The sequence below is a fragment of the Octopus bimaculoides genome, chromosome 5 (assembly GCF_046866305.1).
Source record: "Octopus bimaculoides isolate indiv1 chromosome 5, ASM4686630v1, whole genome shotgun sequence".
Lineage (NCBI taxonomy): Eukaryota > Metazoa > Mollusca > Cephalopoda > Octopoda > Octopodidae > Octopus > Octopus bimaculoides.
The window spans coordinates 62,300,830-62,321,396 of NC_142932.1; the positions used below are offsets into that span (position 1 = coordinate 62,300,830).

At 40.7% G+C, this 20,567-nt stretch overlaps 1 protein-coding gene across 6 annotated transcripts in view; it reads left to right on the top strand.

Annotated features, from left to right (window-relative positions):
* LOC106872171 (uncharacterized) overlaps positions 1-20,567 on the top strand; it is a 59,383-nt gene that overhangs the window by 27,485 nt on the left and 11,331 nt on the right. For all 6 annotated transcript variants that reach the window (XM_089352337.1, XM_052967767.2, XM_014919059.3 and 3 more), the window contains exons 2-3: positions 710-941; positions 19,870-20,504. In XM_089352337.1, coding sequence (XP_089208463.1) covers positions 797-941; positions 19,870-20,504 — 780 coding nt within the window. In that variant the 5' untranslated portion in view covers positions 710-796. The remainder of the gene's footprint in view (positions 1-709; positions 942-19,869; positions 20,505-20,567) is intronic.

Here is a 20,567-nt window from a genome sequence, read left to right on the forward strand (position 1 = left end):
TCCTGTCTTGAATTCCTCTATTATTGCCTGGAGGACTATGATAAATAGGAGGGGGCTGAGGACTGAACCTTGGTGGACCCCTACCTCTACCTGGAATTCTTCACTGTACTCATTGCCAACCCTCACTTTACTGACAGCGTCCCTGTACATGGCTTGCACAGCTCTCACTAACCATTCATCTATCCCTAGTTTCCTCATTGAACACTAGATAAGGGATCAGGGGACCCTGTCAAAGGCTTTTTCCATGTCAACGAAAGCCAGGTACAGGGGTTTATCTTTAGCTAGGTATTTCTCCTGCAGCTGTCTTACCAGAAATATAGCATCAGTGGTGCTTTTCCCTGGCACGAACCCTAACTGCATCTCATCTAGACTGACTCTCTCCCTAATTAGTTGGGCTATGACCCTCTCCATGACCTTCATTAGCTGGTCCAACAGCTTGATACCTCTATAATTATTTGTATCTAATGCATCACTTTTACCTTTGTAGCAGTTGACTATGGTGCTGCTACACCAGTCATTAGGTATGACTCCTTCATGTATCACCTGGTTAACTATACAGGTGACTAGGCTATAGCTGACACTGCCAGATATTTTGAGCATCTCTGCAGTGATTCCTGATGGGTCGGGGGCTTTCCCTGTCTTCATACCCTTAATTGCTTTGTTTGTGTGTTGTGTCTACATATTATATATGGTCTTCTTTTATTTTCAGATTTTGATTACTCAAATAAAACATAATTCTAAATAGCAGAGATTTCCTTAAGCAAAGCCTTCATCTCTACTTTTGCTTGCCACCATCATGACATCAGTCAAAGTTGCCAGACATGATAACATTGGTTTCTTTGAAAACTTGGATGACAAATCTCACTTAAGTAAGAACAATCTCCCAGAATATAGTATTGGAACAGCATTCCAGAATAGAGATAACCACTCTAATCCATCAGGTAGGTTCAAGAGAACATCATTAAAAATATCCTGTTATTCATAATAAAAAAATGGTTTTAATATTTTCGTTTATATTTTACCTCCCACTGTCCACATACATTTCCCACACACCCGACACACATATACACCAACACTACCCCCAATAGCTTTTGTTTTGTTGATTTCCCTATCATTTTATCAAAAATTTCTAAACAAATAAAAAACATTATTTGCTGTACTGCCAGCTGTATGGCCCTACATAATCATGAAAGTTGTGGTCTCTCGGATACTATGGAGTAATATGATCTCAGTTATTCTACAAAACATATACTAACTTCCTAGTATATATAATATATATATATATATATATATATATAAGGAGAATTTGTTTGGGGATTTGATAATGCACCTGAATTTGAAAAATGTGTTGTTTTTAAATAGATTTATTCACATACATACCAAACTAGTTTCAACAATTTTTTTGTTTATGACTGGTACAATGTATATAAAATTTTAACAGAGTTTAAAATTACAAAGTAGAAATTGAACAAATATGTTTAAATGATCAAATATTCACATAAAATTCAGTGAGTTTCACAAGGATAGATAATATCAAAATAAAATTCAGCAAAGAATATAACAAATGTGCATTACTAAGAGTTCAGTCATATTGAGTTTTTATAGAATATGTGGACAAGAGTAAAAAAAAAGTTTTTGTCATCGTGCATGTAGTTCTTTTCTCCATCACATGCTAGGTTCTTTACTTTTAATAGAGTATTTTGGAAATCAGAGGATATCTTGTGTATATCATCATCTTCTTCGTTTAACGTCCACTTTCCATGCTAGCATGGGTTGGACGATTTGACTGAGGACTGGTGAAACCGGATGGCAACACCAGCCTCCAATCTGATTTGGCAGAGTTTCTACAGCTGGATGCCCTTCCTAATGCCAACTACTCAGAGAGTGTAGTGGGTGCTTTTACGTGTCACCCGCACGAAGGCCAGTCAGGCGGTACTGGCAACTGCCACGCTTAAAATGGTGCAATTTATGTGCCACCTGCACGAAAACCAGTCCAGGGGCACTGGCAACAATCTCGCTCGAAAATCCCACGAAATCCAGCCAGGCGGCACTGTCAACGGCCACGCCCAAAATGGTGCATTTCATGTGTCGCCCGCACATGAGCCAGTACAGGGGCACTGGGAACGATCTCGCTCGAAGAATTTCATGTGTCACCCGCACATGAGCCAGTCCGGGGGCACCGGCAACAATCTCGCTCAAGAATCCTATGACGGCCCCGCACAAGAGCCAGCCCAGGGACACTGGCAACGATCTCGCTCGAAAAATTTCATGTGTCGCCCGCACATGAGCCAGTCCAGGGGCACTGGCAATGGTCTCACTCAAAAAATTTCATGTGTCACCCGCACAAGAGCCAGTCCAGGGACACTGGCAATGATCTCGATCGAAAATCCCACGAATGCCAGCCAGACGGCACTGGCAACGGCCACGCCCAAAATGGTGCATTTCATGTGTCGCCCGCACATGAGCCAGTCCAGGGGCACTGGCAACGATCTCGCTCGAAAAATTTCATGTGTCACCCGCACATGAGGCAGTCCGGGGGCACCGGCAACAATCTCACTCGAGAATCCTACGAGGGCCCCGCATAAGAGCCAGTCCAGGGGCACTGACAATGATCTCGCTCAAAAACTTTCATGTGTCGCCCGCACAAGAGCCAGTCCAGGGGCACCGGCAACGATCTCGATCGAAAATCCCGATCAAAAATCCCACGAAGGCCAGCCAGGCGGCACTAGGTCTGACTTGGCTCGCCGGGTCTTCTCACACACAGCATATTTCCAAAGGTCTCGGTCAGAAGTCATCGCCTCGGTGTGGGCCAATGTTCATAGGTCATGCCTCACCACCTCATCCCAGGTCTTCCTGGGCCTACCTCTTCTGCAGGTTCCCTCAACTGCTAAGGTGTGGCACTTTTTCACACAGCTATCCTCATCCATTCTCGCTACATGACCATACCAGCGCAATCGTCTCTCTTGCACACCACAATTGATGCTTCGTAAGTTCAACTTTTCTCTCAAGGTACTGATACTCTGTCTAGTATGCACACTGACATTACACATCCATCGGAGCATACTGGCTTCATTCCTTGCAAGCCTACGCATGTCTGCAGCAGTCACGGCCCATGTTTCACTGCCATGAAGCATGGCTGTTCGTACACGTGCGTCATACAATCTGCCTTTTACTCTGAAAGAGAGACCCTTTGTCGCCAGCAGAGGTAAGAGCTCTCTGAACTTTGCCCAGGCTATTCTAATTCTAGCAGCTATGCTTTCGGCGCTAATTTGGTCACCAAGATAGCGGAAGCTATCAACCACTTCTAGTTTTTCTCCCTGGGATGTGGCAGAAGTTGTTTTCTGCACAATCACAGTATTTATAGCTCCTGAACATCTGCTACATACAAAAACTAACTTCTTAGTTAACCTTCCTTTGATATTGCTGCACCTCTTATGTGTCCATAGCTTGCACTGGGTGCATCTTATAGAGTTACTACCCACTCCTTTTCTACAGATCGAGCAGGGCCATCTACCCGAAGGGGTTTGTGTTTTGTCTGCCTTCCTACTTATTAGGACTTTGGTTTTAGCTAGGTTGACTCTAAGGCCCTTCGATTCTAGTCCTTGCTTCCACACCTGAAACTTCTCCTCTAGTTCTGATAGTGACTCAGCAATTAGTGCAAGGTCATCAGCATAGAGGAGCTCCCAGGGGCATCCTGTCTTGAATTCCTGTTATAGCCTGGTGGACTATGATAAATAGGAGGGGGCTGAGGACAGAACCTTGGTGGACCCCTACCTCTACCCGGAATTCATTACTGTACTCATTTCCAACCCTCACCTTACTGACAGCATCTCTGTACATGGCTCACACAGCTCTCACTAACCATTCTTCTATTCCTAGTTTCCTCATTGACCACCAGATAAGGGATCGGGGGACCCTGTCAAAGGCTTTCTCCATGTCAACGAAAGCCAGGTACAGAGGTTTATCCTTGGCTAGGTATTTCTCCTGAAGCTGTCTTACCAGAAATATAGCATCAGTGGTGCTTTTTCCTGGCACGAATCCAAACTGCATCTCATCTAAACTGATTCGCTCCCTAATTTGTTGGGCTATGACCCTCTCCGTGACTTTCATTACCTGATTTAACAGCTTGATGCCTCTGTAATTATATTTATCTAAAGCATCACCTTTACCTTTGTAGCAGTTGACTATGGTGCTGCTACACCAGTCATTGTGTATGACTCCTTCGTGTATCACCTGGTTCGTAATATGGTTGACTAGGCTATAGCCGACACTGCCAGATATTTTGAGCATCTCTGCAGTGATTCCTGGTGGGCCGGGGGCTTTCCCTGTCTTCATATTCTTAATTGCTTTATCTACCATGGTACTGTCAACTCGGATAGCTGGTCCCTCTGTTGGGTCGACATACGGCAGACTCTCTTTCTCCCATTCATTCTCCTTATTAAGCAATCTATCGTAGAGGCATCTCCAGACCTCTTTCTTTGCAGCCTCATTTAGTGCAAGCGTACCATCATCCATGCAGACACATTTCTCTCCTATGACGTCACTATTCTCTCTCCTACACTGTCTTGCAACACGAAATACCTCAAGTCTTTGGTCCTCACGGTGCAGAACATTGGCAAATCTTTTCTTATCTGCTTCCCTTCTGGCTAAATAAACCTGTCGCCTAGCTTCCCTTCTGGCATATTGGTACAATTCCCTGCTACCATCGTTCTTCCAGTCCTTCCAAGCCTGTTTCTTTTGTCTAATAGCCCTGTCTACCTCCTTATTCCACCACCACGTTATTTTCGGTCGAGAAGAGACTTTACCCCAGCCACAGATCTGGTCGGTGGCTCTCAGCAGGTTGTTCCGCAGAAATCTCCAATTGTCTTCCACGTTGTATGATGCTATATCCCCTTCTATTTCGTCAAAAGCTTCAAGTAACTTGTCTCTAAGTCTCTGTCCATTTGCAGGGTCTTTAAGCTTCCACACCCTTCTCCTCCAAGCCGGTCTACTTCTGGGCACCCATTTTGCCTTGATCCCGAAGTCGCTAACTACTAATCTATGTTGTGGGGTACATTCTTCGCCAGGGAAGGTTTTGGCATTTATAAGCCACCCTCTTTCCCTATTTCTGGCGAGGATGTAGTCGATTTGGCTAGAGTGTCTGCCAGATCGGTGGGTGACTAGGTGACTGGCAGGTTTCCTGAAGTTGGTATTGCAGACCATAAGATCGATTGCATCACAGAACTCTAGCAGTCTAGTTCCCTCCTCGTTGCGGGAACCGAAGCCATAACCTCCATGTATGCCATGGAAGCCTCCAGCACGACGTCCAACATGACCATTGAAGTCTCCAGCCACAAAGAGAAGGTCCCTGTCACTCGTCAACGAGGTAGTTTGCAAGAGGGTGTCATAGAAAATTGGTCTTTCAGCCCCTCCGGGAGCCCCGGTTGAGGGGCATAGGCTGAGATGACAGTAGCTAATCTATGATGAAGCACTAGTCTAATCTTAAGTACTCTGTCACATACTCTAACTACCTCAATTACCTTATCAATCCATTTCTCTGCTAGAAGTATTCCTACGCCCCCGGCCCCGTCAGTGTTCCGTCCAGAAAATCTTGTACCTGTGTTCTTTGCCTGTGAGGAACCTCGCAGAACCTCCTCTCCATCATACTTCCTGGATGCAGCACAGATCTATGCGTCGCCGTTCAAGCATCTCAACAATCTCATCATACCTACTTTTCAGTGTGCCGACGTTGAGAGTGCCAATCCTGACCCTGGGATGGGGGAAAGCAGTGTCGTGTACCTGAAAAGAAAGCTTGCATTTGGCAGAATTCATAAAACAAAACAATACTTACAACCTTCATATACTACCCAATCTTTATGCGCTATAAGGTCGATAAGAGGGGAGGGGAGTTATAAGGTCACTAGCAGTGTTCGCGGGAGACAGCTAAGGATGGAAGTTGATCTAAACTTCCGGTACTGGTGGAGGGGGTGGGAGGGCGGGCGTACCGACCGAGAGTTTCGTGGAGCTTCTTCTTGGGTTCTATCAGCATAGAAATTCCAATATGAATTGGGATGAAGATTGGAAGGTGGAGTGGGGGACACGTACGAGTCGAAGAGGAAGTGAGGGAAAGAAAGTAGTGATTCACAGAGAGAGAGGGGGAGAGAGAGCGAGCGAGAGAGAGGAACAGGAAGCAGTACATCAGACTGGTAAGGTTTCTTGGGTACTTAGAAACAAAGTTGAATGAGACACAGCAGTGTTTAAACCGTGAGATTAAATGCTTAAATCGGTAACAGAAATGAGAGTTAAATCGTAATTTTTAAAGGGAGGACAGACAAAATTTCAGGCAGGTTTGGGTTAAAGAGCATAACTTCAAGAAGGTGGGAGGGAAGGCGATAGCTTGGGTGAGGTAGAGGAAGGAGATACACAAATAGTCATGAATTTAAATCGGTAACAGAAATGAGAGTTAAATCGTAATTTTTAAAGGGAGGGATAACTTGGGTGAGGTAGAGGACAGAAATACATAAATAATCATGAATTTAAGACAGTACAGAGATATGGAAGTGAAGAAATGTATAGATAGAGAAACAGATGTGGGGAGCGCTACAAAAGGACCTAATTTTTGATTAATTATAATTTTGATGTCTTATTCTTTATGGTGGATGTTTTTGGTAAAAAACTTTATTTTGTTTTGGTATTAGTGTTTTGGTTGGTTGGTTCCCTGTACATAGGAACAAGTTTTGATCCGTAGTAGGTTTCATGACATCACTTTATTTACATAAAAAACCTGTTTTTATTCTGGTCAAGTTTGACGTTCTGCTTGGTTGACTTCCTTATAGGGATTTGGTCATTAGTTTTTGCTTAATGGTCATCAACCAATTCACTCAGTTGATTCTCTTAAGGAGTCAGTTTATTTTTTCTGAGGGAAGGATCACAGGATAGTTTAACTGACTTCTTGCATTTCTGTGACTGTTATACTAAAACTTATGGCTTTAAGTCCAACATAAAATTTATGTCTAGTTTTTCAAAAACTAGCATTGAATTTTTGGACAGAAAAGTTAAGTTTTCTGGAGGCAGAATATTGACAGAGTTATTTTGCAAGCCCACGTCATCCCACATTTACTTCCACCATCACTCCAATCATCCACATCATATAATTCGGTTAAATCTGAAATCCCAATATTTCAGGATAAAACAGATTGATACTGATATAGGTGATTACTGGAAACATGCAAATTCTTTTGTATATCATTATGTCAGACTCAGTTACAGTGAATTACGATTAAAGGAAATTGCAAATGACATAGCTAAGATTAGCAAGGAAAGTCAAACTATCGCACATAATTTTAGCAAACAAAGTAAAATATGTGACAGAATTCCTTTAGTGATTAACTGGCACCAAAATTTCACTAGCATTTCAAAAGTGTTACATGAAAGTTGCCAGCATGTTGCAGAAAAATATCCTTGTTTCAAACAAATATTCCCTCAGCCACCTATTGTAACACTTAGACAGAAGAAAAATATAAGAGAACTATCAACCTCTGTTTCTAACTTCAAGAAAACTAACATTAGAGTTTCTGCGTGCTGTATCTTGAAAATCATTATGCAATAACATGAGTCAAGTGACTTCCATCAGGAATCATAACAAAAATGGTATGATTTATACAGAGGGTGGGACATGTAGAGATTCTCATTTGGTGTATGCGGCAGAATGCACCAAACACAACTTGATTCATGTTGGTTGTATGACAGAACAATCAAACAAAAGATTCAACAGGCACAGGTATGACGTCAGACACAATAACAGTAGTTTGACAGAACTTGCTGAACATTTTACATCAAACAGCTGCAACTTTGAAAAAGACTTGAAAGTGCATATTCTCAGAAAATATTCTGAATCTACTACATTTTCAGTTCTCAAAATGCTTGAGAAGAAATATGTTTGAGTTCTTAACATCACGCCCAGGAGGAATGAACAAAATGATGGGAATTTCATCACATACAGAAAACTGTTTGATTGAATATTTTTCTTTTTCTTTTTGCCAGTTGTAAAATTGAAAATTGAAGACTGATGATGTCATTCTGTTAAAGTAGAAACGCAGGATCTCCTCGTTCAAACTTTTGAATTTCTATAATTTTGAATTTTTATGTATCACTTTTCATTTTGAACTCGACAAAGACAGACAAGCTGTCGAAATATCCTTCAAGCCAATAAGATATCTATTGCAATCGCATCACACTCTTCATATTGTGTATATACCTTTGTGTTGAGTCATGCCAATCCTTTTAAATTATTATTATTATTATTATTAACTATTTTACTGTGGTCTTTTTTGTTCTAGAATTCAGAAATTTTCCTGAACTTTAAATATAATTGCATAGATTAATAACTGGATGAATGTAATTGGGTGCAAATGCAGATTCTGGGATATCAATGTTGTAGCAGCATGTGCATCAGAAGCATTTAAATCAAATATTCTGTATAACTGACTATAGAAAAAAAAAATATGCAGATGTATTTATCTCCTTATTGTGAACTACTGTGAAGTACTTATTATCCACTGAAGCAGATCCCGGATTTACCAGTTGAATGAAATACATTGGGATTGCCTACTTCAAGTAATCCTAGGTGCTCCTTACTCCTCAATATGGTTACCTACAATATGAATTATAACTGAGTGCTTGAACAGGGCTCACCGACAGTATCGGTGTGAACTCACTCTCCCATGAACATCTAGACTCCTTCCTCTCTTCTGTCAAATCTTTCCATCCTGCCCTCCACTTCTCCTGCACTATCTCTGACACCTCTGTCTCCTTTCTTGATATTTCGGTCAGCATTCATCACTCCACTCTCACCACCTCCATCCACTACAAACACACAGACTCACATTCCTCAACTTCTCCTCCTCCCACCCTAAACACACCAAGCTTTCCATCCCCTATTCCCAATTCTTCCATCTACGCAGGCTCTGCAGTGACGACCATGACTTTGAGACTTCATCCTTCGTGGATATCCCCTCACCACTATCCACACCAGCCTTGCTAGAGCATGTTCCATGGACCGTGCATCTGTTCTCTCCCCTGCACCTGCCCCGCCGTCTCCCCTGACCTACCACCCCACCACCCTACTTCTCCAACACATTATTCTCTGAGCCTTCCAGCGACTCCAGTCCAACCCCTCCACTTCGCACATCTTCTCTAACTGACTCTTCCCCTCCTTCAAACGAGCCCACAACCTACAAGACCTCTTGGTCCACAGCTTCTTCCCTAACCCAACCTCCCAACCCAACTCGTTCCCCTGCTCCCACCCACACTGCCGCACTTGCCCTTACCTTTCCAACACCACCCTCCTCACCGGCACCCTGCATCGACCCTATCATATCACAGACTCCTTCACCTGCACTTCTACCAATGTCATCTACTGCATCTCCTGCTCTCTTTGTCCGTCTCTATACATTGGGCAAATGGGACGCCGCTTGGCTGACCGGTTCGTGGAACACCTCCAAGACATCCGACTCGGCAATGACACTCTGGTCTTGTGCCATTTCCGCTCTACTGATCACTCTTTGCAACACCTGTCTGTGTTCGGATTGTCCTTGCACAGGGGCCATCTGGACTCCCGTTTTCGCCATGAACAGGGATTAATCTTCTCTCTTTGCTCCTTTGCACCACATGGCCTCAACTCTCCTCCCCTCTTCGTCTAACTTTCCTCCCCTCTTCATCTAACCCTCCTCCCCTCTCCTCTCTCTCTCTCACACTTACTTCCTCCCACCCACCTCTCCTCTCTTGCTCTGACTCCTACTTCTCTCCACTTCTACTCTCTTTCTTCTCTTCACTCCTACCCACCTTCTCCCTTCTCCCTCTCCCTTCATCGTCACCCCTCCCTCTTAACCCCACCCCCACACAATCCAATCCCACCTTCCCTATCCATCCCATCCCACCCCACCTCATCCCTTACACCCTCTCCCTAAACCACACCTCTACCCCCACCCTCAGCCTAATCCACACCCTACCTTTGCTTTCCCCACTCTCGCCTCCCCCATATCCCAACAATACCACCACACCACATACCACCACACCATACACCTTCATACCACACAACACCACATCACATCACACGACCATGCACACACTAGTACTGACCACTTCCCAGCCCCACACCATCATCCACACACCTACACTTTTGGGATCACCACTACTTTATTATCTCTCCGTCTTCCTAGATCTCCTGTGGGACCCCTATGTCTGGCATTTGCCATGATAGATTATTAGCCACTATACATTCTTTATTTTCTGTCTTTGTTTCTTTTTGTGTTCCTTTCTGTGGAAGAGTGAAGGTTCAAAACATTAAAGACTTTTTCACTTCCCGAGTGTTAAACTAATACATCTGTTTGCTGTCTACACCACCTGTCTTTGTCTTTTGTTTTTTTTTGTGAATTCTCCCTCTCTGTGTGTATGTATATATATATATATATATATATATATATATATATATATATCAGCAATAATTATAACAATAGAGAATTTGGAAAATGGTATATCCTCAAAATTTATTTCCTTTTACAATGTCATACAGCATATTTTTATGGTTACGATGACCTATACATGTTTCCACGGCACAGAGTATAGGTGGTTGCATATGCACCAGACATACTTTTCTGTGAAACTTCATTCAGAGTCTTTCAACCTGCTTATCTTGAAGCAAGCTGAATTCAGCTGTTTATTGGTTAGGTTTCAGGTGAAAGTGAGAGAAGGTTGTTTTGAATCAGAAATCTAATCTGTTTGCAAACTTGGGTGGTTGACTTCAGTTTTCATTTTGAACTTGACAGTTGCTGGCCAAAGTCACTATTCTATCTAACCCTAACCAATAAACATCTAACTGAATTCAGTTCACTTTGAGCCAAGCTGGTTAAAAGACCCTGATTGAAGCTACACAGAAAATTATGCCTGGTTCTATATGCAATTGCCCATACACTGTGTAGTGGAAACACATATTGGTCATCATAACCATAAAAATATGCTGCATGACATTGTAAAATAAAAGGAAGTAAATCTTGAGGCTGTACCAGTCTCCATATTCTCTACCACTATAATTATTGTTCATATACACTTCAGATAATATTACTATCCAGTGAAGCAAACTTGGAATTACCCATCGGAGGAATTTATAGCGTGAGTGACTTCTTATAGTGATCATAAACTTTAAATACTAATTGATGTGGTTAGCCATAATCTGGAATGTAACTGAGAGCTACCACAGTATCCATTTGGATAATATCTCCCTAAACTCAAATGTATATATATATATACATATTTTCACACAAGTGAGCACATAAGTGCAAAACAAGGTGGGAAAAATAGTACCTGAATACCAAAGATAGAGTAATATGCTTTTATTAAAGCTGCAAAATCCTCATGAGACTGTTACTCAAAGTTTCACTTTTCTGTTTGTTGGACCGACAAATGGGAATGCAAAACTCTGAGTAAGTCTTGTGATAATTTTGCAACTTTAATAAAAGTATATATATATATATATATATATATATATATATATATATATATATATATATATATACTTTATTTAAAAGCAGCAGAAATATAACAAAAGACTGTTACTCTGAGTTTCACGTTCCCGTTCATCGGACAGTTTTTCTAACAAAACTGTCCGATGAACGGGAACGTGAAACTCAGAGTAACAGTCTTTTGTTATATTTCTGCTGCTTTTAAATAAAGCATATTACTCTACCTCTGGTATTTGAGTACACTTTTTTCCACCTTGTTGCACATTTCATGTGCTTACTCCGGTATATATATATATACACATTTAACAGTTATAACTAAGTATCCATTCACACTTACATTAATATTAGCAATCACACATGGAGATAAAATGCTATCAAAATTTTTAACTAATTTTGGCTCAGATCAATGTTTTTCTAACTCATTTATCAGATACTTGAACTACTTACCAGTAGTGCTAATTGTCTCTGATTGCACAATACTATCACACTGATATCAGAGAGAAAACAATGCACACACATGACAAGCACATTACTCAACATCATTGTCACAATTGCTCTTGAAATGTCAAGTGACTACCTCACACTATTCAGTTCATGTCATGTCCTCACAACCCACATGTAGGCAATTGGACTGATGAGAAAAAATGGAACTACTTTTAAGAAAATTATCCCCTGTCAAACATGAAAAGTATTGTAATTATATTCTGCCAAAGAAACCAAGTGAGATATGTTTCGATGAAACAATTAACATCTTATTAAAACTTATCTGTGAAAGAAGTTCCCTGTTCAATACTCATTGGCAGTGCATTTCAAAGTCATACTCAGTTTTAAAAAATTTGTCAAATGCCACAAGTCTCCTGCAGGGTGAGGAGAGTTGAGCCACCTGGGAGAGTTGTACCACCTTGTATAATGGGAGTAGGATAAGATATGTTTCGCCTGTGAATTTGTCTGCATTACCTAGTATAAGTTCTGGTACAATAATAATCGCCGCCATAATTATCCATGATTTCAAGAATGGAAATACAATGACATTTGCTAACAGAGTCTAAAAACAGTCAAATATGAAGCAAAACACAGGGAAAGGCAAGTTTCAACACTCTTCTTGAGTCAAACAATCACTTGGAGTCCAGGAGTCTAAAGTTCAAAGAAATATAGAATGTTAAGAACACAAGATGTCAAAGTCGATGTCAAAATCACTGCAGTTTCCACCCATCGAGATTACAGTGAAACTGAAAATGTGTGCAGCGGGATGTTCCAAGAATGGCTGGTGTTGGTAATTTCTTTGCGATGTCTGACTTTGACCAAAGTGCTTCATCCTTGGCGTCCACAACAAATGTAGCTTGGTCATTCATGCTCAACACCCAACAAAGAAAAACTTCTTCAAACTCATTACCTTCAAAGGCATCAACTCTTGCAATGTAGTGAAAGATTCTCGATTTTTTCCCTGAGACTTTGACTATGACAAAATCACCTTCGATGATACTCTGATCTTCTTCTCTAGAGTCATTAGTGTCATCATAAATTATTTCCATCTCAGACTCACTTTCACTCGACAATGTACTATCATCATATGGCATCATTTTGTTCTTGATTCTTTTGGTCCTTATGAACAGAGATTTCTTTGCTGCGGCAGAGTTTTTTGGCTTCATTCTTCCTTTCTCTGGCTACTGAGAATTTCTAAGTGGTCAGTCAGTATTTCAGTGCTACTTCTCTGCAAACACCTCAGACAAGCCTGTCTGACAGTACATCCATGCCTGTAGAGTTTATCCTGAATTCGTAACACTGCCAAGCCAAAGACATCTGGAAATTATCCGTAATAGTCCCCAGCTGAAAGTCATCCAGAACAGACTAGCCAGTTCATCTTCGTCAATGCCCAAAGTCTCTCCTAGGATGTCATTGCACTTCCCCACCACTAATCCTCTATATATAGCTAAAGTGGAACATCCATTATTCCTATCACCCAACTGATAGAGCACCTGACAACATTCTAGGTACCTGGCGCCCAGTCTTGGTCTATCCTTCACCCAGGACTGTAACTCATCAAAGAGATGAGTTACAGAAAAACATGCTGCACAAACAGAGCCCACACATGTTCATCTTCTAGAGATCATTGCAGGTGGCACACCCTGAGCATGTATCTGCACATTAAAAGCCATGGCATACCTAAGCCACCACTCAGAGAGAGCTGGCAGCAGACTGCTGTCTGACCACTGAAACATGCCCCTTCCACTAGAAAATGAACAAGAGATGCTCCACCTTGATCAAGCAATAACTGGGGCTAGGCACAACTGTCAGATGATAAATGATGATGGAAGCAATGTAGGCATTCACCACTGCCTACAAGGACAGCTTCCTCTCAGTCCATTTCTGGGTATAACTGGCCATCCTTTTCATCACTTCATCCCAGTTCTTATCCCTGGAGGTTAGGACTGAACCAGACCCCAAGCATGGAGGTTGGGACCAAACCAGACACTGAGCAGTTTAACTGACCCATCAGTCTAGTGTCCAACAATGCCATCTGATGGCATCAACCTGCCTCTCCAGGTGCCCAGTCACAAGCCCACCAACTTCTTGGCATTGGTTTTGGCCCCTGCAAGAGGTGTCCAACGCTATGATAGTGACATCATCCATGTATGCCAACACTGCTCTACCATGTTCCAATTCAAAAGGGATGCCCCTCAATTGTTCCAACTACTATAGCAGTGGGTTGAGAGCCAGCACATACAGAAGAGGTGACAATGGGCAGCCCTGACGGACCAAGCATGTCATGCTAAACAGTTCCGATAGATGGCCATTTAATTTGATCACCAAGCAGATGCTGCTGTACATTGCAGCAATCCAGCCTCTGCAAACAGGTCTGAAATTGGCCTCTTTAAGAATGACTTCCAAGTAACAATGGTCAATTCTACCAAATAAATTTGATTGATCCAAATTTATCAGGGCTCCACCAAAGCCAGCTTTAGTCCCAGCCCACTCTGTGATGTATTGCATAAGGTGGAGGTTGTCATGGATAGACCTGTTGGGGATTGCACACATTTGTGCTTCCCCTACTAAACTACCAATGACAAGCACCAACCTTTTCACTAAAACCTTGGCCAAAATCTAAAATACTGTCTTTAGCAGAATTATTGGTCAAAAATTCCCTTGTGCATCTCCACTATCGGCATCCTTCTTCAACAGTGTCACCACATACCAACTAACAGCTCTAGGAATTCTCCCATTCTGCTGCCAGTTGCAGTAGATGTCTGCCAAGAGGCCACCAAGCAAATCTGGCATGAATACATAGAATTCATGGGGCAAACCATCTAAACCTGGCGATTTGCAACTTATACAAACACTCATCACCTCTTGTATTTCAGTGGCTATTATTGGCTTTTCGCAGAACCTTGCAGCAGGCCAAGAGCTGTGGCAGGCCATCCAAGTATGAACTAAAGTCTGCTACCGTTGTTGACCCATCACCCTCCTCAAACAGTTGCGCAAAGTGCTACTGAAAAGCCACACATATCTGCTCAGAACCATGTATCATGTGCCAGTCCCAATCTATCAAAGACCCAATTGTAGTTTTGTTGCCATATTGCATCTCCACCATTCAGGCCCATCAGACAGCTTTAGTTCCCTCATGATTTAGCACATGGGCCTTAGCTCTGACAATGCATCTTTCGTGTTTCACCTCAAAGTAATGGTCAAGAGCCATTCTTGCCACTAACACATCAGTCACAATGCCTTTACTACTCAGCTCTTCTAGTTTGCTAACTAGTTCTCCCTCTAATCTATTTCTAACTATTTGCTAAATGCTGTCGATTCTGCTCTAATCGCCCTCTTCAGGGCTATCCATCACCAATTGTTGATGATTGCCCCCACCAACTGCCGCTTAACCAGTTCACTAATCCGGTCCCTGTAGTCTTTGCATGCCAGAAAGGACGTATTCAGTTTTCAGTTACCAGGTTCCTGTCTATGAGTCCTATCTAAATCGACTGTGCAGATCACAAATTTGTGGTCTATATAGCTGGCCAATTTGAATTGAGGACACCCTATGCTGTCCCTATCCACTGACCTAACAAATACTTTTCTAGATGCTATCTGGATGACCTATTGTGGTTGCTCCATGTCCTCACTGGCACATCAGGGAAGTTTCTGAGCAGGTTCTCAAGGCTTTTACACCCACTTCTTCTATGTACAAGACCCACACAGTCCTGCTGCACATCTAAAATACTATTCCAGTCCACCACTAGTACTAAAGTGTGAGACGTTCCCAAGAATGTTTCTAGACACCTGAAGAAATCTGACCTTCCAGCCCTTGCCAGGGCATACATGGCCACCAATATAAAGGTACCACCTTCACTGCCATTCACATCTAGGACCACCAACCTACTATCCAGGTCGAAGATGACTGCCCTTACTTTGAGACCTAAGGATTTTCAGAATAACACTGCTACACTGCTGCCTAACAGACTACAGGATGAGGATACCACACAGTCTTCAAAAATGGATGCTAGAGCAAGTTTCCCAGAAATTCTTGTCTCACTAATTACTGTCAGATCTAAATTAAGGGGCCTGAGATCGTTGAGCAGGTGACCCTGCTTCTAAGCCAAACCCAGGCCCTGAACATTTACACAGCCTACTTTAAGGTTATGTACCTTGGTTTTCAGGGATGACTGTTGGCATAGTCTTCTTTTTTGTCAAGTGGGGAAGGGTTTTTTCTAGAAAGTTTTTTTTTTTTAGGTACTTACTAAACCACCCAGTGTCCTGGGGGAATTTTTGTTTCAAATCGAGATACGTATCCGTATCCGTATCTGTTTGGATTAACATCCTGTCTGATGGAGTTTTCAGGAGACATTCTGCGAAACCTTCTCCAGTTGTTACAATGTTTTTATTAATTACTTCCTCAATCAATTCAATGTTGCTCTTCTGAACACCAATGGAGTTGATGAAGGAAGTATGTACCCAAAAGTGTGACTCTTGGTCATTTTATTTTCTGGGTGTTTCTTTTTGTTTACATGTGTTTTGTGGTTGTGAATGTGTTTGCAAAATTGGGTTCTGTTGTGATGAAGGTGTTGATGTTAGTGTCGACTTGTTTTTAATTTGTGTAGTGACAAATTTTGTTTTTCACCATCATGTCTTAGGGCCTTTAATTTGGGATGGTTTCTGTTTGCTTCAGATTCAGTTTTTCTCTTATCCTCAACAAAGGCCTTTTGGTGTGATGTCAATGTCTTTGCTTTTGTTAGGCCTGAGTTGGAGGAAGGTGGTATATGTAAGGTAGTAGCTTTGTCCACACCTTGAGGAGTTGGTAGTAACAGTGGAGAGCTTCTTGCTTTCTCCACCGCAGGGCAAAAGGCTTTGAGGTGGTTCATATTTCCACACACAAAACACTTCATTTTTTCTTTTCTTTTCTATATAATTGGGCATCTGTTTGCATTCCCCAAAACAGAAAAACTCGGGAATATGATTTATTTCCTCAGGAGAAACTAGTATTTGGAATTCCATAAGAATTCCAGTCCTATTGAGTTGTGGGGTGAATTTCACCTCCACAATCTCCCCACACTCCTCCAGAATGGCTAAAACTCTCACTGGATCATGGTGAATCAGCAGGTTCTTGACTCAGGGAATTTTTTCTTCCTCACTGAGGCACATAACACCTGGTATCGTAATGTCACTTTTGTATTGCAGTGCTTTATTTTTCAAATCTGGAACTGAATGGACAGTTCATTGGCTCACTGTTCTCAAAAGGGATATAGCTTCGTTGTGATTCTTTATGTCATTATTGCTGTTGCTGCTGTTGTTGTCGTTGTTGTTTTCCATACTGTTACCATTGATAACTGCATTGTTCTTTTTGCTGTTGTTGTTTTCAGTCTTGTTGTTCATGTTGCTGTTGTTGTTTTCAATCTTGCTCGTGTTGTTGCTAATATTGTTATTGATATAGTTGCTATTATTGTTGTTATTGCTGCTTGTGCTGTTGCCATTCACATTGTCGCTACTGCTGTTGTTGTCATCATCCTCGTTCTCACTGTCATTGCTGCTGTTTGTACTTTGGTACTTGTTACTGCCATCATAGCAACAAGAGGAAATTTTATTTCTCTTTAACAAGAAATCAATTTTAACTTCAGTTGCATTCTGTGTCACAACTGTGTCAACAGAATGCTGCTCTCTGTTGATTATTATGATTTTGTCGTAATCCAAAACTTTTAAAATTTGAAAAATAAATGAAATCTTGTCTCCACAAAAATGCAAAACCACTGTTACAGAGTTTATACCCCCAGAAAGGGGATGCATGTACCCAAAAATGTTACTATCGCAATCCAAACAATGCATTCAAGACAATTATTAAAAAATATTTGACTGAATAGGCTGCAACCAGCTGAAACACTTGATTAAACACTTATAAATCATGGAGCTCCAGCTTTGTATGTCTTCTCAGTATGGTGGCCATAATAATGGTAATAATAATAGTTTTTGACTTAGATAAAAAGGCCAGCTATTTTTAGGGGAAGGCGTTAGTCAGTACAGATGACTTAATTTCTTTTTTATTGTTATTTTATTTCATTGACCCTGAAAGGATGAAAGGTAAAATTGACCCTGGCAGAATTTGAACTCAGAATGTAAAGAGCTGGAACAAAATATCACAAAGCATTTTTCTGATGATGCTCTAATAATTCTGCCAGTTTGCCAATAATAATAATAATTTTACAGGAAACATCTATTACAAAAATAAAAATAACAGATTATTTCATAAATACTATTGAATTATAACAAATGGAACGGAAAAGAAAATGTGTTAATCGACATGGAAATTAAAATATTTTTTAAGCCAGTTTACATCATGTGCATATTCCCTTAGAATATGTTGCAGATTGCTGCAAACTGCAAAAGGTGATTGACAATGCAGTCAATGGAGCATGTTATCTGTATGAATAAAAATCAAAGTATGTGATAAAGAAGATAGATGTTTCACTTTTCAGTGATGTATAGGATTGTGAAAAAGCAGTATCGATGCTTGGTAGTATAAATAACATTTAACAAAGAACTTCCTGTCTGAAAATGACTTAAAAGTCATGGGCAAATGGACAGAAAGAAAATGTAAAAGACAAGCTATATAGAAATTGAAACAGCTTAGAACTCTGTGAAAAATTGCATTAGGGATGTGTGAGGTCATTGACCATAAAGATAATGATTTCTTTTGACATGGCATATGAAAAGTTTTGAATAAGACCCTTCATTTTATGGTGTCAAAAAACATGTCTGCTTGTGACCGCAGCTATAATTCTCTTACAGTATCTGTGATGGAGAGGAGGTTTTGGAATAGTTTCTGAATACTGCAAGAAAGAAGTAGGAGTTATGATATGCATGCTTCAAAGATTATAGTTATATTAGTGAAATTAGGTTGTTTCAAATATAAATGGAAACTGGTCCACTGAATCCAGAAACTATTGAATTAGTTGTTTTTAGTCTAAGTGCAGACTGGTGGTGTACAACTGCCTGTAACTATCCTGTCATTTTATTTCAGACATGTATGTGCATACATATATGAATTAACGCACACTTGCATGTTTGCATATACACATACACACAGACAGACACACATACATACATACATACATACATACATACATACATACATACATACATACATATGTACATACATACATACATATATACATACATACCTACATACGTATATACATACATACATACATACGTATGTACATACATACATACATATGTACATACATACGTACATACATACGTACATACATACATACATACATACATACATACATACATACATACATACATACATACATACATACATACATACATACATACATACATACATACATACATACATACATACATACATACATACATACATACATACATACATACATACATACATACATACATACATTCATTCATTCATTCATACATTGGCCTTGTTGAGGCACTCTCTTAAAGGATTCAATCGAACAATTCAATCCCAGTTCTTTTTTTTAAAGCTTGATTCTTATTTTATTGGTCTCTTTTTTTTTTAAGTCCCTTTTTCTGAGCTGTTAAATTACGGAGGATGTAAACAAACCAACACTGATTGTCAAGCAATGTAGGGTTAAACACACAGATATGCATATGCACACACTCATACACACAAACATACACAAGTGGCTTCCACATAGTTTCAGTCTATCAAATTCATTTACATGACATTGGTCAGCCTAGGGTTATTGTGGTAGATACTTAAAGCGCTTGCCCAAGGTGCTGTGCAGTGAGACTGACCCTAAAATCACATGACTGTAAAACAAAGCTTCTAAACCACATAGCCATGCCTGCACCTAATGTATAAAGCATTTAGTTAAACTCTAAATGTACAATTATATTTCAGCTGAAGATATTGTCTATAATGAAGCAGTGATGCGTGGTGCATTTGTGCAGTTTCTGCGACGATTAGCTGACCAAGTTGAAAATGGAATCATCCCTCTCTTTGATGCTATGACTTTCAGTCCATGCAATACAATATCTATTAATGAAGACGTTAGCCATAGCAGCAACACATTCAAAATGTCTCCACCAACACCACCACTACCACAATCACCATCACAACCATCTCTTGCACCCCTGCTGCCAACAACTCCTGAAGAAATCCAGATGCACTCAGGATGTCATTCGATGCTGCAACATCACCAGAAAAGAGACTCATTTCATCAACAACAAATACTGCAACAAAGAAAACTGCTTGAACAACAACATCAACAACATTGTGAACAACAACTACAACTCTCACATCATATGTCTGAAATGAATAATATCAATCTTGATGATGATAATGTGGATGCTGATACCAATAATAATGTTAATGATGATGATGATAGATACAATAATGATCTCATTGTCGAATCCTCCTTCTCATCTGATACTCTTAACAGTAATGGTCAGTTTAAGCAAGAAACCAATTTCCAACTTAGTAGTCAAGAACACATCTCTGATGGAGTCTTTCCAGAAGATTCCATCAAACATCAGGTAAGTTTGGCTCTTAAATGGTTTCCTTTTTATCACTATGCTCCCAAATAATATTCATCTCAA